The sequence below is a fragment of the Falco naumanni genome, chromosome 4, assembly GCF_017639655.2.
Source record: "Falco naumanni isolate bFalNau1 chromosome 4, bFalNau1.pat, whole genome shotgun sequence".
Taxonomy (NCBI): domain Eukaryota; kingdom Metazoa; phylum Chordata; class Aves; order Falconiformes; family Falconidae; genus Falco; species Falco naumanni.
Window position 1 is genome coordinate 19,839,579 of NC_054057.1, and position 27,826 is coordinate 19,867,404.

A 27,826-nucleotide genomic window follows, 5' to 3' on the forward strand; every position below is an offset into this window, starting at 1 on the left:
ATCCTGTTTGTCCTAAGCACTTAGCAAAGAGAGTTAAAAATACACTTTGAAGTGTTATGCAGACTTTAGGAAGAGAAAGTGCTAAACTGCAGCTCATTCAGAGTACTTCTTGGAAGTAAAGTTTTAGGAAAACTAGGCTATTTTTATGAAACCAGCAGGTTGTGAAACTGTGTCGACACTGAAACAGTCACAAGGGTAGCTCAGTCTACCTACAGTGGTGTAGGATGAGACTCACTGTAGGCCAACACTACTTTACTTAGCCCTAGTAACATTCCTAATACCACAGTGTATGATTCCACTGCTTTGTACTATCTAGAGCTGTCTCTCCCCAGAGATACGGTTTGGCTTTACTCAAAGGTAGGGCACACTCCAACCTGTGATCACGGGAAAGTAACAAATTTAGTCTTAAACACAAGCCAGAGCAAGGAGTGCTGAGGAATCTGCGGCTTTCCAGGAATAGCCTTGGGAAGCACTTTGATTAGGAACCATTTACAAATTACGGTTCTTCTACTGCTTCCTCATTTCTCCATGGGTAATGACTTACAGAAGCATCAGCAGCAAATTCTGACACTTCCCAGACCTGACTAGCAAGACTGGTAGGGGAATAAGGTTCTTCCCTCCTTCCTAGCTTGCAAACCATCTGCATATGCATGGGCAGAGGGTGGATGAAATCATAAGAAGTCAGTTCCTTCTTCACAGCCCTGCACTGCCCATGACATACACTCAGGTCTCCCCTGTCTTTTCTTCCAACTTTTTCCCCAATAAAGTTCATATCCAGCTACTGCTATTAATTTATGGCTGAGATCCTGTTGCTAATTACTGGCTTCTCATTGGCAGCAATGCATCTGTAAAGGGCTGATGCCCAGATCTATAAAGATCATAGGTTCCTCAGGGACAGCTTAGGCATGATGTAGAACCTACAGAAATATGGGTTTAACCATTTAGGCAGCTATAGCATGCCAGGGCTGGCTATATTTTGGCCAGGCCAGCTCTTCTGGCACCTGCCTAAAGGCCTGTGCTCTTCTTCCTCTGGATCAGAGCTGTTATGGCAAGCCAACCAGCTTGGCACTTCTCTCTGAGCTAAGCTCACATGACATTTCACAAACTGGACAGTCTTATACCTCAGATCTTTGTAAAGGCCATATGTATAGGCCATGGTCAGGCCATAGCACATGGGCAACTTCATTCAAAAAAACTGCTGCAGGAGTTGGAAACACTTCTATCTACCTTTCCAATAGCATCCTGCTAACAAAAGCACTTCAGAATAGAGGTGCAGCCCAAAGCAAAGGCACTCTTTATAAAGCAACACCACCAAGCAGTCAAAAAGGAAAAGATATATATGAAAGTATTAGGTCGTCTGGAAAGAAGGATTATGTTTCTAGAACCTAATGAAGAGGGCACATACCACAAAGGAAGAATTTTTCAAATACTTACTTCATATTAAGACTAAAAATGCGGGTCACACCACAAGCAATTGGAAATGCAAATTACAATGCATTCTTGTATTTGGCTTTCTGCTTTATCATCAAAAGCCTTTAGTAGTCCCTAAGAGAGATAATAAGCAAGCAAATAAAATTTGGGTTTGGTTGCAAGGGTAGGTCTCTCCTCGGCCCTGTTAAGTCTCCTTTGTACCTGTCTAATGATGTAAAATGGTCTTAAAATCAGTGTAAAGTGACTCATTAAAGATTCCCATAGGAAACAGAATCATACATTTTTATGTGTAGGATTTGTTGAGTAACTGGAAAGAAGTTAAGTTAATTAGCAGAGCAAAGACATTTGAAAAAATGTGAATTATTTATATTGTAACCCTCATCCCACAGGCACTTTGATAATTTGCTTCTCAAAAAGTTCTTGTCTTTTTTTCCCTACTCTTCATTTTTTTAAACATGCTCCTGAGATTACAATCTACAACTCTCTCCTCAGCAAGTTTTCAGCATTTGCAGTATTCTTAGCTGCACGCACTTCCAGTTATTAACCTTCCCTCTACTCATGCTGGCCTTGCAGGGAGGTTCGCTGATAATGTGAGAAAGTGTCATTTGAAATTATTCCATAGCAGGGAACAGCTACACACTCCAACCTATTATTGTAAGTTACCACTAATGGTAGCTATACCTTTCAAAATGATATGATATTTTTTACTATTTCAAAAAACAGACCCATCATGTAAAACAGCTGCCATGTTTATTTAGATAAGTGCTCCTCCACTCTTATAAGTGGAGGCTGATGACAGATGTGTTTTTAAGGGAAAAATATTAACTCTAGAAATGTCAGCATCTGCTTCTTTTCTGCACAGCCTTACAGATTCACGCATCATTTTTCATCCACTAAGAGAATTTCTTTTTTCTTACAGAGAATCTAAAAACATGAGTGTAAATTACTGGTCCCGAGGCCTGACAGTTTTATTAGCATGTCATTGATGCTACACGTGTTAGGTCTGATTAGGTATAGAGAGTGGCTGGTTTCCACAGCCCATTCCTTGCGGGATGAGGAAGGCTTGCCTTCTTCCCTGAAAGGAATTTTCCACCTGACTATTCCACTTCTGTGAATCAATATTTGCTAAAGTTACAAGGTGCTGTACAAAAGTGCTGTATGTAGTTCCTGGGGTTACTGGAGAGAAAGAGATGAAAAAAACCACAAAGAAACATTTTCTACTGAATTTAAGAAGGAATCCAGCTTTCTGGCTCACACAGCTAGCATGCTATAATTCATTTCCATGTATTTAGTACAGTAATTGTTGTTCTTTTTATCATGCACATAGTACTGTTAGTAGATACGGCAGAGGAAGCCCTATACCTTACTCACTACATATGCACAAAGAACACCTCCTACACCTTCACCCTCCCTGACAGAGGAGCTCTGCAGTACTCGCATTGCCTCCCAGAGAAATGCATGCCAAAAGAAAATATCACTCAAGGGTAATTACGTACAAACAAACCATGAGCAGACAAATGGACAAACAGCACTGAGAAGGTGGCTGCTAACCATCAGCAATTCAAGACAAACCATCTTCCAGTTAGTGACCAGTTAGAGCAAATTAGAGCTGTAAGAATGGACTGCACTAGCTAAGTTTTCCCTCTGGGCAAAATTCACAAACATGACACTATCCTGTGCCATCTCAGACCCAGCGATCACATAAGACATTTGCATGGCACTGGCAGACCCATACCTTCCTGGCCCACCAGCAAGCAGCCAGGTACGCTACTCAATGGTACAAAAATTAATAACCACGCTGAATAACCAAAACCTCTCCTACCCCAAATGGCAGCTCTTCTCCACAGCTGTCTATTTTTGCTTCATACTATGCTCAGGTTGTTACCCTACATGTTTTAGTGACAGTGAGACCTCTCCAGCATGGCTGCACATAGAGGTGCTGACAGATCTCCTTATTTCACCATTTTGAGCTGGCCAGAGATGAGACACCACTCCTGGCTTGCCTGCAGGCCACACTGACCTCTCAGCATGGCACTGTACCTAGGGAATACATCCCAGAAAAGGCACACCATCAGCTGAGACCTTAAAGCTGCCTACATCCATTATAGGTGCTTGTATGAAGTGCTGCTGCTAAACGACAAAATTCTCCCAGTTTTCCTGGCAGTGGGGCAGTGCAGATCTTCTCCTGTAAGAGTAAGTATTGTATACACATAGGTACAAACAATGTGCTGTGGGCTTCAAGCATAAACAAAAAAGCTGAAAGACCAAGTTCTTGCCTGAGCAGCTTTGTTATCTAAATAGGTAACACAAAACCAGGGAACAAATGGGAAGCAGCTTAACAAAACTGCAACAGTGACTGCCCTGTAAGCTTTGTAATTTCTCTGTTTGCTTACATGCTTTCTGCAATTTATCCTGCCTTTGCTCCTTGGCAAAAACATATTTTTACAGATGGGGCTAAAAATAGCAATGGATGATAGAAACAGAGGACCAAAGAACGTCAGTGTTGCCAAGCGAGCCTGCATGAGGTCTCTTCATTCTGTGTCCAAGTTAAATTGATATTAAAGCAGCCATTGCTAAAGGCTTTCTATTTTTCTCTTTTCTGTGGGTGACAAGTACTTCAATTAGCTATGCTAAATATTAATGAACTCTTAATTTTTAGGATCACTCAAGCATTTAATTTAAAAAGAAGTTATTCTGACTGACATTAATCTGGTATTTTTTCAATAACACCAGGGGACTCTGATTGGCAACTCCATTTTGTTTGTAGTTCAAAGACTCTACAGGGACTTTATTTTCAAAATAATTTTATGATTTCTTTAGGAGAAAATGTTTTTTTTATCTTATGCATTTTCAGTCTGCAGAAAAAGATAGGATTTGAGTTTTTTGCAAGTGTGAGCACAACTCACCAAATCCTGTACACTTTTAAGTCCTGGTTAGGATTTGCAAAACATTGTACTTTCAGAAGATTAGAAAAAACAGTTATTTTTGACTTTGAGACTTCCATTTCTCCCAAGACCTCTGTAAAAATCATGCAATAAGGTTGTCCAGATGGCAATCTGCAATGCAAACTGTCTTCGCCAGCACTAATTAGGACTTTTGGAAAGGGAAAAATAAACCAAATCTACTTAGAAGTCTACTCTGCTTTTCAAGGAAGGAAAGCTTAGCAGACATTTCCAGTGGCTGAGGATGGCCACCAAATACTGTGTGCAAGGTATTCTGCAGGTGGCATAAGCAAGAGAGGTGTCCTAGGAGAGGCAGCATAGGGCTCTTGGTCTGGCACAGTTTATTCCTTAGAGATAAATAAAATAGAAGCAGCAAAAGAAGAAAGAAGATAAAATCCTACTGGGAGCATCCCTCAAAATACTGCCTACTCTTTCCATGTCATTTAAGAAGGTACATGCACCAGAAGCAAGAGAATTGTCTTTCAAGTGAAGAGAAGACACAGAAGAAAATACATCACTCTCTAGATAACAACACTATGATTTGTGTGTGAGAGACCTTCCCCCTCAACTCACTTCTGTTTTAAGCAGAATGAATAAATGTAAAGAAAAAGGGATTATCTTGCAATTTTGTCCTCCTCCCAGCCCCCCTCCCAAATGTGAAACACTTGCTTATGAAGGGCTCCACTTCAAAGCTAAATGAAATCTTCTCTGTATTATCCCTTCCACCCATAGCCCTCTCAAACTTTCTTAATTAATTTTACTGCTGTTTTCAAAGAGCTCTCCAAGTTGGCTCAAATCCCTTTAGATTGCATATCAGCATGAGCAACAGAAGATATATTACTACTCTCTCTTTTTCTTTTTCTCCCCCTCTTTCTAAGAGGAAGCAAGGAAGGATGATCAGTCACGTTATCACCCTAGAGTACGAGGCAACTAACGGCATCCGAGGCAAACTCTGGACTCCTCTTGTAATTTTTATACATAGTACTAACTTGATAGATGCTACATTTGGTTTTTCTTTTGGTTTTTGGTTTTTGTGTTTTTTTAATGTAGATTTCTTTTTCCCCTTCTCATTTTTTTCTGGCAAATACTAAAGGAATCAATCTATTCCATAATAATCTCAATCAGTCAAGACTCATCTGAATTATGTTTCTTTTTTCTTCCTTTTTTCCAGCTTTACTGCAGAGCTCAAAAAAATTTAACTTAGATTTTCAAAAGCACCAAAGCTCTTACATAGATACAATGGACTCTGTGTAAGCAAGACCATGGGCAGGATATTTCCTAACGCAAGGATTTCTCAGCAGAGGTCTGGGAGCTTTTCAGAGTAGTCAGGTAAGGTTTTACAGCCAGATTTACACATGACATAAGGTAATGCCACTCTAGTGAAGACAATTTGAACACAGTGAAATAGAACTACTTATCCCAAAGCTGAATTTGACAGAAATTATTTTAATGGATTCTTTTTCTAAAGTAATTACTCACTCGTTGTTCCTAAAAGAATGAAAGAGGGAGGGAGAAAAGAACCTATACAGATGTCAGACACTCATAAAGATTGATTCTTCTATTTTGGTGTAAATTCTTTGCAGATTGCACCATACATTTGTCCCATTTTCAATTTCATTAAGAGAGAGAAAAAGAAAGCACTTATTTCCCCCCAGAGTGAAAATTTTTAATTACAAGCAGGGTTTCAGAGTGGTATTAGAGTGACATTTAATGAAACAGAAATCCAGTATCTGTAGCTATTTTTAAATGCAGCAAAACAAGGGAAAAATTTTGCCTACAGTATATGTTGAAGAGAATTACTAAAGCCCCTTCTCCATCAAAAATCAGAAGAACCAAGAGCACCATAAAATCAACAGTTAACATGTATTTAAAGCAACGTTTCGCTTGTGAAATTTCAAAGGAAAAAAGCAGTTTCTCCCTTTTCTTGCTCCCACCAGTAATGCTCAAAAAGAAATCTGCAACTTCCACTTCTCCATGTTTCTAATCCACAAAGACTGTTTAAAAAATAATTCTTTTATTCGGAGCATTTCATCAGGTGGAAGTGAAATAAATGGAACGGGAAGGATGGAAAGCCCCCGATAAGCTCTTCTCTAAATAGTGTTTATTTGGACTTGAAATTTAAAACCAAAGAGTTGAATTGAGACACGCTATTGGGAATCTTTTGCCAAACAGCCTGTGTGGCACTTCCTTAGGAATCTGTGGCACTGGCAAAAATCCCTCTCTGATTCATCCTTGCTGCTTTTCTCTTAGCTGAAAAGAGAATTGCTAATGAACCCTTCCATTTCTCTGATCCCTCTTGGAAATCCAAAGGCCATAAAGACCCCTCACCACTGCAGATGTGGAAGGAGGAATTCTGCCTCCCATGCACAGTCCTGAGAGCACAGCTCACAGACACACAGGAGTGACACAAAGCTCACACAGATCACATACGCTGGTAAAGAACAACCTGAGCAGGAACACAGGGCTGTGGTAGCACTGCATGGACACCTGAAAGCTGTGATTCATCAAGGTGACACGACTTCAACACCGACTACAATGCCGTGATTCTCTCCTTTTCCCTCTCTCAGTATCTGGGCCTTTTCTCTCCTCCTTCCCATCTTTGGGGACTTGTGTTTTTCACAGAAATAAATTTCTTCTGTAAATTGCTGTTTTTATCCCCTGTCACAGATCCGATCACCTCAGTTGGCTTGTCTTCCCAGCCATGCAGTTGCACTACGCACACTACAAAGCTGTTCATCCATCAGTGAGCCCACAGAAGCAGCATCGTGTCTGGCGGCGGCATCACGGCGGGGCTCTCACTGGTGGGTTCCCGGGGAGCTTTCCTCAGCAAAAGTACGCCTGGGAATGGAGCCACACACAGCTCCACAAGCCAGCCCCAGCTGAGTCCTCCCACTGCGATGCCACAGCAGACCTCTGTTTTCTTTCACTCAGCTGCCTGTTCCCCAGGAGCCAAATTAGGCAAGACGGCTAGACAGCTTCACGGAGGTGGCTGAAATCTGTAGGTTTAATTAGAAAAACGCTTTCCCTGTGCACAGGAGATTTCTGCTGGGAACTTCCAAACGCCTATGGCAATGAACCAAAATCTGGTAAGCTGCCCAATCTTTTCCAGGAGGCAGCTACCTACTCTGCTTGAGGGGAGGGTGAGCACGGGCAAGTTTGGATTGCACGTCACGCAGGTGGAGAGTTCACAACGCCAAACACTGCCAGCAAAACCAGCCCCTCCAAGGACCCATCAATACAAGGTCCTCCACGCTCAGAACTGGGCTGCTTAGTGTTTCCAAGCCAAGGTTTGCTTTCAGTGCTGGAAGTAAGGAACAAAACAAGAACCTAATTTTAATCTTACAGAGGGGCTTAAGGAACAGGGAATAACTTGGAGAAGCCCTGAGTGAGGTTTGTTACCTGAACAGGGCCTCCAGCAATTCAAAAACCTAAGGACCATAAAGATGGTTTAAAACACATTTACTTCATTCCTGACCAACACAAGGCAAGAAATAAGCATGAATAAGGGCAGCAGTGGTGACTTTAAGACCACCAGCTGATCATTGCCTTCCAGATCTTAGCATTGCCAACTGGGGGCTGTCCCATACTCTGAGGTTTGCCAAGAAGGGTTGCATGAGAAGGGCAGTCAGGTTATCTCAAGCCACCTATATCAGCTGCTTGAGTTTATGCAGCTGACTTTGCCTGAAGCCCATTTAACAAGTGCCTTCTGGCTCCCTTCCACTGGCAGAACTCAGGAAACAGGAATGTATGCAAGATGGGAATATCAAACATCTGGGGATGGTAACATCTTAACCAGCGCAGCTGCCGGCAAAGTGAACATCTGTCTGTTGCCCAGGTCTTCTTTTGCAAAGGAAAACGCTCTCTCCCACAGGCTCATCTGCAGACAATTCAAGTATCTGCTCCCTCACTAAGAAAATACCTTGTCTGTGGTTAAGTTTGTTTACAGTGTAAATTAGCCCATGCAATGGTCTGTGTGGCCACGAATAGATCGCTTTGGCTATCAAAGCTAATGCAAGTATACTGCAGTGTCAATCACACCTAACTTGTCTATTACAAGTTTCTGTGCAAATGAGCCACAGAAAAATTGAGAGGAAGCAGCACCAAAGAGGATACTCTGTGATCTTTTACCATGACCAGTACTACATGTATGTTGGATAATAATGATGCAATTCCCTCAGACTACTTTCTTTCCTAAGGAACATGACACATGGTTCAGTTCTTAATGTTTAAACTTTTTTCCACCCAGTAATTAAGTAAGTTGTCAAGCAGCTCTCCCATATGCAGGCAAAGCCTTTGTTTATGAACCATCTGGGGCCCCCTCTGAAGCACCATCGAAGATTTGGCAAGCCTCTTAGACCCAGATAACAGTGTCATGTACGCCCCATCTGCACTGACCCATGCATCAAGCAGAAGGAAATGCTACCGCAGTCGAAGGACATTTGTTAACACACGGAGGATTCCAGATTTAGGAAATTCAGAGCCTCAGAGCAGATATTAACTCTCATGCCAATCCTGCCCCAGAATACAAACCATGTTACAGTGCTGCTACAGCAAGAGCAGTGTCAGGAGGGAGGGAAACGTTACCACCCAGTGTTTATCAGGAATCTTTTTGGTCTGGAAATATCCTGTTCTCATGCCTCCCAGGCACTGCTAGCTTCACCCAGCATGAAATCACCACTAACGCTGCCTGTCTCTCACAGTAGTTTATTTCACTCCGAGGTGCAATCAATTCCTATTTTACTCCAACTCACACATTCCTACTGGTGATATCTTTAGGTTCTCCTGTTCTCGTGACATCAACAAGAGACGGTCTTGCTCTTATTAGCCAACAAAATTTTCAAAGAACTGTGTCTGGAGTGGGAATTCCTGCCTGATAATACAAGAAGCTACTTCGCTCTCTGGCTGCTTCACTACTACTTCTACCAAATCCCGTTCAGCTTGCCAAGCAAATGCACTGCTGCCTGTTCACCTCCTGCCTGCTCTGCCTCCCCTCCAGCTCAGTACAGCACAGCTCAGGGCATCTCTCAATTCCCTTCCCACTACTGCAAATTACATAGAAATGATGTGCTTTCTACCAACATGGGAAGATAAACACATTTGTGCTCTGTTTTTTTTCCATGCTTGGCTAAATACACCTCTGCTCCTGCTCCTGATGGTCTGTATTGCAGGAGGTGCAGCAGGGACAAAAGTAACCATTCTTTTACTAAATTCCTCAGCATAATGATTTGTTCTTCTAATACATTTCCTGTGTTTTGAGAATTTTCTGTTTTAGAGGAAGGTAAATAAATCCTGCAACTCACATGAGTCTTCTATTTTTGACAGTTCTCAAGGATATCAGATTAATAGACAACATTCAGTATTGTGAAAATATCATGCAAGAAAAGGGAAAAGCCACGGTCCCTGGGAAAATGCATAGAGATTAAATGTTCCAGCATGAAATATATTTCACTGCTCTCCTGCTGGCTCTTTGCCTGCCTTCATGTGGGGAGAAAGGATAAGGTGTGAAGCCAGATCAAGCTTCCTCTTCTGTCTCCAACAGGACAAGCCACAACCAAGGAAAGAGCACTGCAAATAAGCCCTGCATACAGATGCCTTTCAAGAAAGCAGGACAGGCAGTCCCCGTGGAAGGTGAGCTCATACTTAAGCTTGGCTGGCCACATGCCCATTTTCTCCAGAGAAGGTGTTATTAGTCCAGGGATATAGCTGTAGTTGAAGTCATATGGACCTTTCCCTACTTCCTAAAATTCTTCTTCATTAGGGCTATCGCTAAAGTAACACAAAAACATTTATCTCATTTTTAACAGCTACAAATAATGTGTTCCACCATCCACAGTTAAACTCACTCAAGAAAATTCAGATATCATTTTTTAATCCTGTTTCTCTTGCAACTGGTATATCTGCTAGGACATTTCCTTCAACATGAGGCAATGCTCTGCTCACAGGATGCAAACTCCCAGAACTTGTTCTGTTTGTCCAGTTTTCATTTGTAGCTGTTTAACCCTAGTCCGACATCTGTATGTCACATTCTCTCCTTAAAACCATAAGTGCTTTTCAAAGTCTGCCATATGCCAGAGTTTTCTCAATTATTGCTAGTCACTGGAAGACATTTCTTATTCTTCTAGTTTTTGGAACGTCATCTCTGTAAGTGACCCAAGAAGGTGCTGCAGAGGAAAACGCTGCCAGGCTCTGGCTAACATGCAGTAGCTCATTGGAGACCTGGCACGTACTGAGAGCAGCCCATTATCCCAGCTAAAGGATCCCCCACTTTACAGTAAACGTATGCCATGTCACTAAGAACAGCCTTATCAGCAAGAAAAAACAAAGATTAAAGAGAGCATGTTTACTTAAAAGCACAGACTAGCACTAGTGGAGTAAAAATGCATTAAAAAGTAATCCAAATGCATGATTAAGCTTTTAGTAAATAACAAATTATCCCCCTCAGCTGCCCCAACATCTCAGGCATCTTCCACTTCTAAATTAAGCTAGTCTAGCTCTGCATCCTGAAGACTGTAGCTTCTGCTGCCTGAGACAGTACTGGCCTCCACCTCTCCACCGTGCCCTCTCAGAGGAGCAGGGAGGCCAGAGCAAAACCTGTGACACTTCTAACTACATAGAAAGCTAAAATGCCTTTGACCCTCTGACTTCTGCGTGATGGGGCTGTACATAACACCACAGGGATTAAGTCAATATGACCTACCCAAGGTTTTGTAGTTGATCTTTCTACTACACTTTTTAATTAGCACATTCCTGGCCTCAGCATCTCTTACAGTTTTCTGAAGAGATTGTGGTAAAACATTATGTATTGTATTAGGAGGAATATTAACGTCTCCTTATACCAAGTGCTGGAGACAAGACACTTGCCCAGATGAACCTTTCTTCTGCCTCAGTCTACAGATCGTTATGCCTGAACAAGGAAACAGAGGATTCAGATATACAAAGCACTTAAACAGGTTAATGTAGCGACATGCTTAATAGAAAGGCATCCATCAGAGTCCTAGTGAACACAAAGACACTGCTTAAGTAGCCCAAGATATTTCTTTTTAGTCAACTGTGAGCGAACCAGTGATGGCTCAAGGAAAACCCTCTCATCTCCCTATGAGAAGTAAAGCACAGGACAGCCAGGGTTGCCCCAACAGAAACTCAGGTGAGTAGATTCTTCCCAGGATTAGCAAGTCATCATCTGCTAGCGGCAAAAGGAGAGAAAGCAATGGGAAAAAAGTGACAAAACATCTACATTTTATTCTACACATCTATGACACCATCTCCAGGCCCTTCCTTTCAGACATAAGGGAAATAAAACGTGAATGGGAATTATTAGGGCATAGATTGCTTCTCCTTCTAAATTGTAATAGTATTTTGCACAGGCCCTCCTAATTATTTACTTCATGGGCTGGATCCTCCTCCTAGCCAGCCTAAAAGAATGAGAGAGGCAGATGCCTCCTGGCCCTGCTGCCCCTTAGATCTCAAAGAGGAAGGCACATCACCTGAGAACCTATTTTCTGTTTACTGGGGTGGTTACGAGCATCTCCAGTCCCTTTCTTCCTTCCCAGCCTTGCCAAAGAGTAAGTGTTAGCAAGTTTAACATTGCAACTTTAATTTGTCCCCTACATGCTGACTTCGGTGGCGATATGAACACTGAGTGGCTAACCCATGCAGGGCCATGGCTACTGACGAGCCACCACCTCCTAAGTAAAGCACCCTGCACAGTAGCCCGCTTGTCCCATGCTGTTGGCAGCTCGCTTCACTGCATGGGCAGGCCTTCCACATCAAATTAGCTGAGGAGAAAGTAAGTGGAGCGTGGATAACCCTGCAGCAAAGCCACTGCGTCCTGCGAACTGCTGCAAGGAGGCCGAGAGGCTGAGCTAGCTGCAGCAGCCGCCTGGGAGTCTGCTGGGCCTGCAAAGACATTTCAGAGCTCTTTACACATTATGAGCTAATGATTGGTGATTTCATTTGTGGTCATTCTGATAATAAATAACAACTTAAACTTAGCACTTGCAGCTGACTAGACTCCAGTTCAATACAGCCTTTTTTAACTCCCCAGCGGAGCACAATTGTTGAGATTTCCTTCTTTTGTATTTTCCTATCATTTTCATTAGGCTGAACCCCAAGAGCCATCTCCGTCTATTAATGCCAGTCATTCCAGTATTGCATATTTTTGTCAGTTTATCTAGGCAAAGGTTTATTTAAAAAACTGCACTGTCACCAGAAATGAAATCCAACGGTTTTGCCTTGCTGACCAGAGTTTTATTACCAGGGAAAGGATTACGAGGAGAGACGAAAGCAGAGAACAGGAGCACTAGTAAAAGGCCTCAATAAATACATAGAACTTCATGCCCAGTAACACCACCAACTAGGAAGGCAGCTCAAACACAAAACGGGGTCATGCTCATTCAGGTTCTAGGGAATTGTGTTTAAACTGGGGGGTCACTGCACGCAGAAACGGAGCTGATGGAATCTCAACGGAGCTGCTGGAATCTCAAACGTGCCACTCATTAAGCGTCTGTTTTTAGCTCTCCAGGCAGTCATAGCGGCTGCCTCCCCGCTTAGGAGCTGCCGAACTCTGGGACAGCCCCTTGCAGCGCCGTCACCTCCACGTGGGGTTGACTTCTCTCTTTTTATCACTGAATTCCCCTTTCTGCAGCCCATGTGTTGCTGGAAACAGGCAGGCAAGCGCACCCGGGCCGGGCTGAGGGGCAGGGGGCCAAACGCCCGCTGCACCCACCGGGGCACAGCTGAGGTAACCCCGCCAGCTGCCGACCTTCGGCGCGGCCATGCAGCAGTTCCTGGTCCCCCGAAGAAGTTTTAGCGCTCCCACCGCCTTCCACGCTTTGTGGCTCCTGGTCTTCTTACAAAGTCTGCAGTTACAAACCTACTTCCACAGTGTTTAACTTCAAAAGAGCCGGGAAGACGGAGCGGGGAGCCCTTATCCCCGCCGCCGCCGCCAGGTGGCGCTGGGCAGCAGCGCGCAGCACCCGCGCACCCGGCGCGGGGACGGGCGGGGGCGCGCGCGCACGGCCCCGCAGGAGCACGCGCGCACACAAACACGGCCCCGCAGAGGTACCCGCACCCAGGGACACTCGCACGCACACGCGCGCCTATAGAGGTACCCACCCAGGCACCACTTCTCCCGTCTCACTGGGGGTGTTCCAGGTGTTTTGTTTTGTGTTTTGTTTTTGTTTTTTTTTTTTTTAAAGAAAATAAAAAGAAAATAAAAAAGAAAAAAGAAAGAGAAAAAAGAAAGAAAAAAAGAAAAAAGAAGAAAAGAAAAAAGAAAAGAAAAAAATAAGAGAAAAAAGAAAGAAAGAAAAAAGAAAAGAAAAAAAAAGAAAAGAAAAAAGCACCATCTCTCCCCACCACCACCACATCACTTTTTTTGCAATATGGCAAAAAAAAATCCATTTAGACTAAATTTTCCATTCAGCCTCCAAGCCATTACGTGAGATGTCACTACGAAGGTTGCCTGTATTTGGTCTTGAGTATCAACAGTGTAAATTGCAAATGCAGGACGCGGTCCGTCCCGAGCTAACACCACTGAAATGAACACGGCTGAGCCAGGAAAGCAGCAGCTGCGTGGGATTGCAAGAAAAACAGCTTTATTTTCCAAAAATTAGAGACAGCACATCACCCTCTTCAAAGACGGCACTCTCCTGGTTTTGACAGTGCTCTAGCAATAGGTGATAAAATTATTCAGTGGGCATAATTAGTTCCTCATTTTTATAACACTCAACGCAGCTCCTGGATTCCATTTTTATCAATACAGTTACCTCAGCTTCATCACAGAAAACCACATTCATTTTAATATTTGTAACCTTTTACGTTTGGCATTGTTTGAAAAAGGAGGAGACATCAGGTCTAAATGAAATGGTGTTTAAAAGGGCTAAACCAACCTCCTGCCCTAGGGCCAGGGTTTCAAAGCCAGTGCTGCTAAGACTTTCTTACCTAAGTAGGAGGTAGTGATATTCAGCACTGTCTTATCTGAGGCCATTTAGATTTTGGCACCAAAAGTCAAAACTAAGACCACAATCATAAGCTACCACGTTTGAAAATTTCCATCTTGTTTCTTTCCATTGCTTTCCTTTTGACACTGAAACATTGAAACTCTTGAGTCCTCAAAAAAAAAAAAAAAAATTCTGTCAACAGGCTGGGAAGAAACATCTTGATAATATTTCATAGGGCTGACATGTCCTCATTCTGGTGTTCCAGCTGTTGAAGACAAATTGTTCACACTCCTACATATTTTCAATGTATTGATTCTGATTTATTAAACCAGTACTTTTGCAAGCTATTATAGAATTTCATCCAAATTACTGTTCAGTATTGGGAAAGTGGGGAAGCTGAGTTTAATGCATTCAATATTATACGCTAATCCAAGAATTGTGTGCTTAAATGATTTTTAATTAATAATATTAAATGGTATTTATTCTATAGTCAAACCACAAATATGCTTGTTGACCTTCTAGATATGAATATTTCAGGCTATTCTGACTGGGCATGTGTGGTATGCTACATCTTATTTTAGTTTTCCTTCTGTGGGCAAGTATCATCCCTAAGAGAAAGTCTTCCGTCTGATAAAAGTTGATATGAATTTCAAATAAGATTTGAGAAATTATTTTTGTCATACTGACTTTAAAACTCCTACTCCCAGTATAACTGGCTTACTTTGCGTGCAGGAGCACAAATACTGTATAAATCCTGTATAACAGAAATTATTTATTCTTGTTTTGCCTTTGCTTTCATCTGCCCACTTGCAGGCCACGTCTTCTGTGTGCTTCCCCACTTTAATAAATGTCAGTATTTAGAAAAAGGTAGAGTTCAAAATGAAGGAGAGATGAAGGAATTTGTGGGGAGCTGGAAATGGCAGATTTTTATCTCTGTACCACCTGGATACTCCTGGGTTTTCCTGGGCAAGCTGGCACCTTTCCTTGCTGCAGCAGCTCCAGGGTCCCAGTGAGCCCTGCTTGCTTCCCTTGGAGCAACATGCACTTTACACATTGTTTTGCAACCACTACATCATGAAGGAAAAAACTTAATCCCTGAGTTGACTTGGCTCCCCTCTGCTAAACCTCGTCACATCCTGGGAAGGGAGCATCCTCTCTGTTTGAAACCCATTGCCCCACATTAAATACTAGACAAGGAATCAAAAATGCATTGTAATCGGAGCATACTGGGCTTCTCACTAAAGCCTGAAGAGCAGCATCAGGGAACAAGCAAGCAAAATCCATGTCTGCTTTGGGAACTTTGCCACCTTCTCTTCCCATAAGACTGAAGAAAGTTTGAGATAAAGGATTTCCCAGAGACTGACAGCAATGAGAGGCAGCCACATAAGGTATTTAGAAATAGAAACAAAGGCGCTCATGACAGCTGCAAAAAGTACTTTCGGTCATTAGGCGTATTAATAGTATCCTTATTAGCCTCCTATCTGACTCAGAGAAATACTGCACAAACAGTCTCAGGGGAACAACAGCAAGCATGCTACACAGGTTGACGATATTTCTGTTGATGTACAGGCATGTTTCTTCTTCCCCCTCCATGCCCCTCAGCCCTCAAATCAGCCTGTACCTTTCTTCTCATTTCATATAATTGCTTGCTGTTACCTCTGCTCTACTAAATACTCAGGAAGTGAGAACGTGTCCTCCAAACACCATAAATGCTAAAGCTTCGAGCGATGTCCATTTGAACATGGCACAAAACCCCACAGCCCATACTTCAAGAGGCAGAGCTATTACTGCTGACCACAAGGAATGTAACAACACCACAGGGAAAGAAAATGCCTCCCTGGCTTGCTTTCCACCAGGTGTCAACTTTTATGGGTCCTATTCCCTTTTAGCTACTTCATAAAATACTCACTGCGTTAGAATCAGGTTCACAGTCAGAAAGACAAAGTCATAGTAGCAGATGCCGGTCAAGTACTACACATAAGAGACATTACGTGTGCGCGTCAACTACAAAGAGCAGCAGGTAGTAGAAGATATAATAAACATAGGATTTTCCCTCCTTGCATGATGCCCTGTACATACCCGTACTTGCTTAAGTGCAGCACTAAAAAACCTAGATGGGGGAGGAATGGTAATTGCAGGAACCTTGGGGAATGAAAAAAAAATCCCTGACCTCAAAAGACAGAGAGCAGGGCAGTTCAGCTGCCTGCTGAAAGAATAAATAGTGCATCAGCAACTGGGATTGTGAGGAAGAATTGCTATTCAGCTGCATCCAGGGGAAGGAAAGTTATGCTGCAACTAGGAGAGGGAGGCAGAGAACAGACGGAGTGCTGAAAAGCACAAAATCCTTAGACTTCTTGGAATTAATTATTTTCTCATTTTCAAATTTTTACTCAGCATGTTGAATACTTGGGTGCAAAGCAGAGGATAGTAAAAGGAACAAGACTCTCCTCATTGCTATGCTCTCAGTGCTGAGGCCAGCTCTGCTTCTTCCTGTGAAGAAAGACACTATTGGCACATTAGCTTCTGTTCTACTCTCCTGGTGCTGTGTTCTGGAGAAAGAAAAAAGGGAAAAGAAACCAGACAAAGCATGCGAGCCACTCAAATCCTTTTGGGCTTAGACGCCTCAAACATCAGATCTGAGCCTGCTGGAAATCTGGACTTTGCACTTTCAATTGCATTGGCTCTGACACCCAAGTAGAGGCGATAAAGAAATTTCCATCTCAATGATTAGAGCACAAAACATTGAGTAATGCCTCTAAACTCCAGTTTAAAAAACCAAACCAAACCAACCCCCCCCACACATCTGCATTCTGAAGAAAATCTCAAGGCTTTGTTTCAAAGCTTCTGGCAGAGAGCTGAAAACTTCTTTGGTTTTCAATGAAGCTCAGGATTGTCATGTTCAATGGTGTTCCAGTCATGTTTGGGACAGAAGTTTAGGTACCATGGGAGTGTGACTTCCTGGGAGAAAGTTAAGACATCCAGGCAATTTCTATCACTAGATTAGAAAGTTAGAAAGCCTTTTGCTTTTTTAAGGACTCACCTTCCGTATTCAAGCACCTACAGTACAAGCTGGAAGCTTTCATCCCACTGCTGACCCCAGCCCCAAGTTGCCCGCAAGGATTTCTGCAGCTTTCCTTCAGGTTGATGTACCCACAGAAGAGTGCCAAAGATGTTATGATAGTTTGGCTCCTAGTCAAATTTTATTTCTGACAGCTTAAAGGCAGAATAAGTAAATCACTGTCATGTCTCAAAGCACTTATTTCCCCCCTTTTCTGTTTCCCATGTCTATTTTGACAGCCGAAGAATTATCCTGCCTATCCTGCACTCAGCCTAAGAGGATGGCTTGTATAGAAAAGTTACAGCCTGTCACAGTCCTGAAAATAATTTGCTGGGTATTTTTTTCCTCCCCTTGACTATCCAATGTGCTTGTCTCTCATCATTAAATAAGGCAACAAAAGTAATAACTATGTTCATTAACATTTTAAAAGTTGATGGAATCCAAGGAGCTTTGACTAGCCTTTCTATGTGACTGGTTTGGTGCAAGAAATGTTAATTCGTCACATATGCCAGCTGGAGAACAGTTTATCAGGCAGGGTTGGAAACTTGCTACCTTATCAACACACAAAATGCTTCCAGGGCAGAAAACAAAAGTGAAGCTGTAGGATGCAGTGGAAAGAGCAAGGAGAATTTAGGCAGACTGATAGCGAGTCAGGATGGAATTTGGCAATCACACTAGAGCTCAACAGCAATTCAGATTTGATGATCCCAAGTTTCACTTTACGTCTTCTACAAAAGACATTCAACATGAACAAAGTCAACAGCTCAGAACGATTAACTAAAAAAATGCACGATCCAAAGTGATCCCAGACTTGAGAGAGGGGAAAAAACAAAACCCAAAGACCTGCAGGTAACAGTGTATTCTCTCTAACCTTTAATTATTTTTTTCTTTTTTGCTTTTGAAAAAGGAAAACCAGTAGGTGTTACGCAGTTGATGAGGGTCTCCTGTGTAAATTCATTTAGCAGGCCTGTGCACACTACAACATCTTGTCTCAGGACACAGAGGGCTGTGCGCAAGTTTAAAATCATTAACCATTGTTACCTGATAACAAGACCCAAACCTGTGACATCCAAGTTTATTTAAACCCAAAGGGTGACAAATATGAAAGCCAAGCACTCCTCCTCTTCTCAGCCTTTCCTTCATTGTAACACCAGCCAGAAGGGTCTTGGACTCCCCATAAAATATTTGGCAAACAAAAGCCCTGTTAATTGACAAGCTATTGCTTTTACTGCTTCCTACCACCACTTGTGGGAATCTTTTAGACCCAAATCAATTCTGCACACAAGCGTTCCCACGAGATGCCACACGCATTCCCATTTGAAGCCACTTACCAGAAGTGCTACAGCCATTTCTCACATAAAACCTTTGTCTTGGCAGGGCGCTTCGGAAACCACGTGCAACCCTTTCATCCCCTGCTGGCCAGCAGGTCCTTTTTTTGTTTATTTGTTTGCTTACTTTAACCAGGTTCTTTGTTTTCCCTCCAAGACAGTTACTTGCCTTTGCAAGGAGTGAGTTACAGCAGAGAATTTTGTAGTCTTCATTGCAGCCCAACGCCAATAAAAATAGTCCCCTCATCAGCGGCTGCCTTTTAACAGCTCTCCTTTATTGTTAAAGCTCTGTGTACTTAATTCTTCTTTGTCAATAAGAACAATCAATCTCAGCCTGTTAATTAGGGAAAGTTTAATGCAACAGAGGACAGACATCTGACAGCATAAGCTCTGTTCCTTTCCTCTCAAAAGTGACAGCAACCTACACTCAAGGTATAAGCCTTTATTATCACCATTTAAATGTGGTCGATCTGCACTATTTTTTTCTTTATATGCTTTAGGAATGCAAAATAGATCCTGCTCTGTGCATTCATTTCTTTTAAATGATAGAAAGTCCTGGACACTTTTTCTCTGTACGCAAGAGGTTGCTCACGCAACACACAGTCAGGGTGGTGTTTATCAGCATTTACTTAAGGCCCTTCAGGTACCCAGGAAGTTTTAAGTCTTTCACGGCTTCTAGTATTGCTTAATTCATTAATTATCACAATGCTGTCTTGGATCATCAAACCAGAAAGACAGTCGCTGCCTAAACAAGAGCCTTATAAAGGCAGAGCTCCTTCCTCCAATTCCTCGGCATTTCCACCCTCCCTTTCCAGCAGGAAAAATTCCCCCCAGAAATCTGCCAAATCCCACTTTTGTCTTTCTTCACATTCTTCTTCCATGTTCTCTTCTCTTGGGGACAGAAATACATGTCCTTATGATATGAAGCACAACGGGCACTCATACATTGACTGGGTGCTATAGATGCTTTCTCAGAAATAAAAACAACTGGGTAGCACTACCTCTGCGGAACGATGGAGGAGAAGGAAGCACAGCTGGCGCAGACCCCTCTGACTGCAGGGCCAGAGGAGCACGGGCTATGCTGACGCATGGAAAGCAAATCTGAACCGAACCCTGAAGGGTAGGAGGGGTGAGCAAAAGGTGCTTAGGAAGGAAGGGATATGAGAAAGATGCTGCATGTTCTGGACCCATGACGCTTAAAGAGTCATCTCTCTGCTCCCCTGGAAAGGTGCCCGAACTGGGCACAGTCTTTTGCTGCATAGAAAGACCCCTTTGATCCTCACCAAAAGCAAAAGTGTGAGAAAGGGTTTCTGCAGCATGAGCTGGGAACACACTTGGACTAGGTGAGCTAGGATGCTCTGCAGATAGGAAAGATCTAGGATGAAATTCAAATGTCCACAGAGGGAGGAAATGAGAGCTTGCCACAGAAAGATACTTTCCAAAGTCTGAGATTTGAAGTGGTTATGAATACGGATCATTTACACTGAATAATTACTCTGAATTACGCCCACTTGCATTGCTATTCCAGAGTTAATTGTATTTCAGAAAAAAACTGTGATTGATTTTATTTTTAACTTTACTCCATGACTTTTATTAAAATTGTTTTTAACTTCTTCACAGGCACATGTTTTGAGAATTTTTTTTTCATTTTTGGGGAGAAATAAAAAAAAAAACAACATTAAAAATGGCTAGGCATGTCAATGAGAGGAAAGAAAAAGCCTCACTTTGTTTTCTAACCAACATTTTTTTTTAAAATGTCAAAATATTTTTTTAAACTTTGATATTTCCAAAATTAAAGGAATTTAATATTTCAGACATGGCATACGTAGTGCACCATCTCCACAGAAGCGGGTATGTTTTTTTAAGTCGGAAGAAAATCAGATAAAGAAAGAATAACTAACAGGACACTATGTCTCTCTGCTGCATTATTTTTATTGCTGAAGTTCAGCACATACCAAGTCCTTGCTCTTCCACACCTACTTGCACAGCCATACTTCTTCACCTGCCTGGAAGACTGTGTTTTTATTAGGCTAGTCAGAAAATCAAACTTTCTAGCCTTGCAAAAAATCTGCAGGCAAAATTTGGGGTGGGGGGTGGGGTGAGGGGTCGTGTCTTAGAGAGACACAGTGACAACCCCTCCATATCCCGTATTTCTGAAGTATTACTAATTTCCATTTGCATCCACCCACAAGCCAACCACTTCTACTTATGCCACTAACTTTCAGAAAGCAAACACTCCTCCTACCGAGTCTTTGCTTTTTCACCCCAGACGACAACCCTTCGTCTCTATTCCTGAGCCCCCAGAGTGGGGGCAGACAGTGTCTGCTGCAGGTTGGAGCTGAATCAAAGCCGCTGGAGTACAGGGAAATTTGGGAAGATCAGCATTTGGCACTGCACTGAGGATGGCAATTTGAATTTGGACATAGCTTCTGCTACCAGCCTTCACTGAGGATACATTTAATTGCGTGTTCCCCTGAGTTTCCCAGTAGGCTGGAGTATCTGCCCCCCAGCCTGTTGTGGTGGGAACGTATTTCGGCAGCTCGCGGTACCTGCTAAAGCTAGGCCTTCAAAGCAGTATCAGGGTGCTTTATCACCCTGCTGACTGCACAGGCGGGACCCACCTCAGCCATCCTCAGCACCACAGAGGCCAGGGAGCCGGGCAGACTCCCCCTGTAGTTAGCAGAGGAAGATAGGCATCTGCAGAGAGTAATCCATCCCACCTCTCTCTCTCCATTAACTGAAGAGGAGCTCCGATAAGTAGTTCAGACCAGACACATTACTTCTGACTGGCTGGACCTAGACGAGATGAATTCCATCCTCAGTGTCCAAAACACTAACATATGTAGTTTCTCATTACTTATCACAGTTGCAACGCCTGCTACTCATTGATTTTGAAACAGATTTTCTCAGTGTGATTTCCTTTTCTTTGTGCAAAACTTTCATTATGCAAAACTTTCATTATGCAGTTTTTGCACCTTAACTCTCAGGAACATAAGTGACAAGGTATCTCCTTCACAGACCCACAAATATAACTGCAGACCAGGAGCTGTGTGCCTCTTGAGTCCCTCTGAGCACGCCCGAGCAGTGGTGTACAAAAGCCCCCAGTGATGCAAAGGAGATCCAGCAGAGGATGCTTTTAAATTCTGCTCTCCAAGGGCCCCGAATCCCCACGCTCTGCTTCCAGCCATTTGGGGTTTATTTGCTTCATTTGGAAGAGCAGCTAAGAAGCTGGTGTTGCATTTGTGAAACGATGCTGCCTGGGGACCAAACTTGTGTGGACACCCTGCTGACAATCGTCCCCATGACATGCCTCCCTGCAGTACAGACAGACCATGCGACCCTTCCCTCTCCTGGCCCTTGGCCATCCCGGCAATGCCATAACCCAGCCTCCAACCCTTTCCTGAGAAGGTCTGCTTGCCTTCTTTCCGTGGGGGTGTGGAGGAAGAGAGGTCCTGGGCTGCGGCGTCTCCATAGCGCTGCTGGCTCTCAGCATGGTGGTACCTCGTACCGCCGCATGCCTCACATGCCAAAACGCGCAGCGCCCATGCTCTGGGTAACAGCGGTGTGAGTCAAAAGGGGCTAGTTATGAGTTTGGATACTACCATTTAAAGATAAGCTTCTCCATGGTTACCACTCTCACGCAAGGTCACTTTCCTGCCAAACCTCCTCTCCTCCTTCCTTGGCTCGCTTTCCTTCCCCCTCCAGTATTTTTTGCTCCCCCCAAAACGTGCTACATCAAAAGAGAAAATGAAAACATTTAAGATAATCACAGTCTGACTATTTTAATGCCGGCTGTAGGAAAGGAAACATGTAAGCCAAGTGCTCTCACTGTTCAAGCAGAAACACACTCTCGACCTCATAAAAGTAGTATCTGAGAAATAACACTTGATTAAAGCAGCCAGTCCTTCATTTAAGTAGGTGCTTATGGCAGGGAAAATATCCAAGGTTTCTCTAGAACAGGCTGCTGGCCTATCACGAAAAGCAGGAATGGGCCAGACAGATGAATTACTGCGAGACAGCTGGGTTTCAGCCGGGGTGCGAGGAGATCCCTATTATCCCGTCCACCTTCCTTACACAAATGCCTCTCCCCAGAGAAACCGAGTCATTAAAAGCCAGCTCGTTCGCTCCTGACAGGCAATATGCATTGAGTGAGAGGTGATACATTTTCATTTTCAGCGCGAAATCTTAGTCGCCCCAAGGAGCGGCTTGCTTAGGAGACTGGTAATGGAATACAGGGCCTTTCATCTCTGTCTCACTGCTGCCGGCATTGCCCGGCTCGGTAGCAACCCAAAAGTTATTAGCTAACGGCTGTTTGGGTGACCTCCATGAAATCAGTTGGGTGGGTTAGGTCCGGTTTGCAGTGACAATAACCAGAACCACAAGGGGTGTTAAGCAGAAACCAGATTAATGGATGCACGGCAGGTAAGGACTGAGCGCATCGCCCCCATGCAACTGTGCCCTGGCTTCCCCCACCCTTCGGAGCGCAAGGGAAGCCCCGCAGCCAGCCAGCCTGCTCCATGGAGACCGGGATCCCCAGCTCCCAAGATGCCCATTTTTTCCTCATTTGCACAAGCAATGCATGTTAAAAACAACAAAAGACACCCATCTTAACACCCAGTTTGCATTCTTTAGAAGCTCAACAGTATCTAGTAGGCACCACTTGGAGCCGAAAATCCCACAAACTTGAACTCCCAAAGAGCTTTCCAAAGACTGGGCTCTGCAGCCCAGGTCTGCTGATGTGTGCTGTCCAGGAAAGACCCTCAGGTCTGACCCTATGCTCCTATATTTCTTTATATAGCTCTCTTCAAGTATCTCCCACCTCCCATGCTTTTCTCAGCACAGTTGCTTTTGCTGTTTAGGGAACAAAGGAAAGTTGATCAAGGAAATATTGGCACACCAACAACTAGGCAATAGGCAACATCTGTACAGTACTTACGAAAGAGCAAAGTGCAGCCCGAGAAGACTCAAGCATGTCTCCACAGACTTCTCAACCATTCAGACCTGCCTTCCCCTGAGGAACATGACTAAGGAAAGCTGGAGCATAAAGCTACTGCTTTGCAGCTGAAGCTGAACTGAGAAGGGGACCCACCAAGTACAAAGGGAGCAATGTTCCTCAGCCTGGGACATGAGGCATTCAGCAGAGCAGAAGCCCAGGGCATATATCACTGTGACATGCGTGACAGCATATTTTCACTATTACAGGATTAAAACTTTATAAAACCAAACGCAACAGAACAACCTGAGTAGCCCGATTCTCTACAGGAGAAGTAATGATTTAACGTAAATTAATTTTGCAGATTACCAGGTTTTTTCTCCCACAAACCAGTCCAAGTTCTCTGCAGTAGTTTCATTAAATGTGCATATGTGTCTGTGTATAAACTTATTAATTTTTGAATTACACTCTTCTCTCTCCCCTGTTTTATTTTATTTTCATGATGCAGGAGAGCTGTGTCTGGTACTGACAGAACTCTTGGCATTCTACTGAAATGCAGAGTTCCCCAGCCTTGCATTATCTGCTGACAACCAGCCCATCGATTGTAACAAAAGCAGTGGTTTGAACTTTGCATTTTACCAGTCTCACAGATCACACCAATGAAGCCCAAGTTATCTGCCCCAACTCACACAGCATTATCTTTTGCCTTAATGGAAGTGAATGAGAAGCCTGTGCTCATTACCCAAAGGATGCAATTATTACTTCCTCTCTCTATTGTTGCTAGTCAAGAATAAAATCCAGGATATGACCTTTTCATTAAACATCAAGCCAAAATCCACCTGGGACAGCCTAAGTAGGCTACCCTTCATCCTTTCACTCAGTAATTCAGAGCAAAGACCGTTGCTGCATACAGCTGAAAGGAATCCTTGTGAAAGATCGGTTTAAGGAAACATCTAATAAGTAGTGTTGATCGATAAATGAAGCCCGAAAAGCTTTCTGTCTCTTCTTGCATGATCCCATCACAAAAAAGCATCTCTAATGTAACACATTGACCCTCAAATAACCTGCTCTGCCTACAGCGTAAAGTCACAGAAAAGGTGCTAAATTCAAAATACGAGTGATAAAATGTATTAGCGCAGTGAAATCTTCAACAGAAACCTGAACTCCAAGAGAAGAATGCATAACAGTGTTGAATTCCTTATATTTTTTGCTTTGTTATGGCAATAATAATGTGGCTTTTGAAGTTCATACAGGGAGATGCAATGCCAAAAGGCAAATACTTACAATACAAGAACACTTGGTACATTTATTTCCTTCAGGCCTAAATTCTTCTCCTTCATTGTAAAGTCTCCCTTCAAATATACAACCTGGAAAACAGCATTTGAATAAGTTTAGCTCAGGATAGAAGACTGTCTTTTCTCTATAATACACCCCACCATAGGACAACATGGAAAGTAAATGGTACCATCCTCTCTGATACAAATCACTTTAGAAGCCTTCAAAGGCTTGAGAACCCCTCAGTATCTTTTGGGGGAAAGCAAGCATCCTTCTACAGCAGATAAATTTGCACTAGTGAAGTCAAGGCTGCCAGGTCTTCCATCACAAGTGGCTTTGCAACAAGCTTTTTGCTTTTTACTAATCGTTCTTACTCCCTGAGTTTATATTAGATGTGGGCAAAAATTATAACCTATTAGAATATATAATAAACCCATTCGATCACAACTGGAGCAGTGCTTGCTTACAAAACCTCTGTTAAAAATCAGATTAATCTATAAAATCATGTTAGTTTGCTACCATGCTTCACAAAGGTAACCCATTCCCACTCCCCTTCCAGAAATGATTCTCTTTAATTTTTTTTCAGGATTACCCTTATACTTCCCCTTCTAACAAAATCGCAGTCATCAGCCGGGCAAAAGGAGCTGACAGAACCTCTGAAAAATTATGTAAATACATCTGTGGATATCATCACAGGCTATTGCCCATGAATCCCCTAGTCTGCATGTCCTCTACTAAAAAATATTAAGCACTCTCTTCTTCCATCATTTGGTACATTGTGAGCCACTGGCCCACATTTTAGTAACTTGTCAAGCGTAACGGAGAAGTTAGAGGCAACCTCCCAGGTAATGATATTTATCATCAGAAATACAGTTGCACATGTGGAACAGCATCTTTCCATGAAATCTCACCTGGACACACAGGACAACACATTCCCGTGAGTTTGGAAGGGTTTTTGCAATGAACAACGCACTGTACCTCCGACTCTACTATCACTCCTTCCTGAAAAAGATGCAGATCAGACATGTTCGTTGTTAGCGTTGTGGTTGCTTTAACAAGCAAAAATCCACAATTACTAGCAGTGCAATTAAAGCCCGGCACATGGTGTGGAGCACTGGATTTCAAAACATCTTTTCTGTCTGTACCTGCTGCCTGCTATCAGAATTCAGGTTAATCCACAGTCAAAAGATCCACTTGAGTCTCCCTGACTCCAGACACAGGCTTTGCCTTAAAATGCATCAGGTAACAAACCAAGCACCTTCTTAGGAAAAGGAATCCTGCTTTATCAGGAATTCTTAGGCTCAATAATCTGCCATGTGGCTCTGGTGAAAACAGGCAGGTCGTGAGGCATTCTTGTCCTTTTCCCACTGGAGGAAAAAAAAAGACTTAGAAAGCAGATAAAAGCATCTTGTTCTGTAGAGGGGAGACGCTTATCTTTGATGCTTTGCCTGATAAGTATTAGTAAATTAACATTTCCTGTACTTCTTGTCCCAGAAGTCAAGAGTCCTCCTGAACAAATCTGGGTGTGAGGTTCTGTGCACAAAAGGCTGTTACTTTTTTTTTTTTTTTTTTTTTTTACTGCTTGCAGCTTTGCAGTTGGAGGACGGGGAAACCTGGTTTCAAATGTGTGGATCTAGGGTAAAGAGGATCACCCAGTACTGCATTTAGACACTGAAGCAGGCAATAAAGAATTGCTCATTCCATGAGTAGCTAGTAGCAATAAGAGTATCTAAATTGACATTGTATCTTTTCATTAAGTGCAAGGATACAGAATACTGCTGCTATAACTTCATTCTGCGTAGTTTACTTTAAAAATGCAGGTGAATTTCATAGAACAGAAGCATCACAGAAAAAATCTTGAAACTCTTTTCTCCTGTTTGTAGCAGGTCTCATCCATCTCTCCTCTTTCCAACAGCTGCAATTCTTAGTAGCTGCCTGAGTGTTATTACTAAAACCGGATCCAACTGTCAGCAAAAATGGCAGACCTGTTCACAGACAGAACCTAAAATTCCTTATGTAATTACTTGGTTTGTGCCTGAAAATGGACAATCTTGCACATGTTGTGGTTGCAAACAGGCAAACTACCAAAAATACCACAGTGGTAACAGCACAGGAGCCTAGGAAAAGAAGATACGGTTGTGGGTTTCTCTTAAAGAACATCCCAGGTAAAACCTGTGAACACATACACACATAAGTGTCTGATTATTACAGTAATAGTTTGTATCTCACAAAAGGCTTAGCATGCTGAAAAAAAGGAGGACTTATTTCAAGGTCAAGGCAGCATGAAATGGCATGGCTGCGTACCCCTCCTGCAGCAATCTCTCAGTATCACGGTACTCAAGCCAGATAACACCTACCCTTCTGAATGTCTGGTTATAGCTGGCCATGTCTGAGTGGATTCAAACTACTTTAAATGCAAGGTCCCTATTGTGCTTCGGGTATAAAATGTTTCAGCTGATTTGAATTGGATAAAACAAGGCTCAGAATTTCATGAGTAAAGCTCACAACTCAATTAGCGCGATGCTGATGACAGCCTTACCTGGCACTGGTATGTAACACAGGGGTTACTAGGGAGGTGCCATTTCATGGAGCTGTTGTACGTGTTTCCTCCAAAACTGCAATCTAGAGGAAGAGACAAGCTGGTCAGCTCAGCCGAATGCAATGATCTTGAGGGAGGCTGCTGCTGCGGATCACAGAGCACCACGCCAAATACCACCCATCTTCTTCCCCCCATTAAGGGAAGAGGTAGAGCTGGGAGCTGGAACAGACCTGAAGGACCATGTCCTGGGAGGGCTGGCACCATCACTACCCCAGACATCTGCTGCTGATGCATGGTTGGCCAAACTCCTTACTAACTACCACCGCTCAAGACAAACCTGAATCAGTGACAATTTAACTAAAAATGGATGTCAATGCTT

The 27,826-nt window shown here is 43.0% G+C and overlaps 1 protein-coding gene across 2 annotated transcripts in view; it reads right to left on the reverse strand.

The window, feature by feature from the left end:
- Window positions 1-27,826, reverse strand: part of BMPER (BMP binding endothelial regulator) — a 145,339-nt gene that overhangs the window by 81,350 nt on the left and 36,163 nt on the right. For both annotated transcript variants that reach the window (XM_040593549.1, XM_040593548.1), the window contains exons 4-6: window positions 27,448-27,530; window positions 25,820-25,910; window positions 24,918-25,000 (exon numbers count right to left, since the gene is read on the reverse strand). In XM_040593549.1, the coding sequence (XP_040449483.1) occupies window positions 24,918-25,000; window positions 25,820-25,910; window positions 27,448-27,530 (257 nt within the window). The remainder of the gene's footprint in view (window positions 1-24,917; window positions 25,001-25,819; window positions 25,911-27,447; window positions 27,531-27,826) is intronic.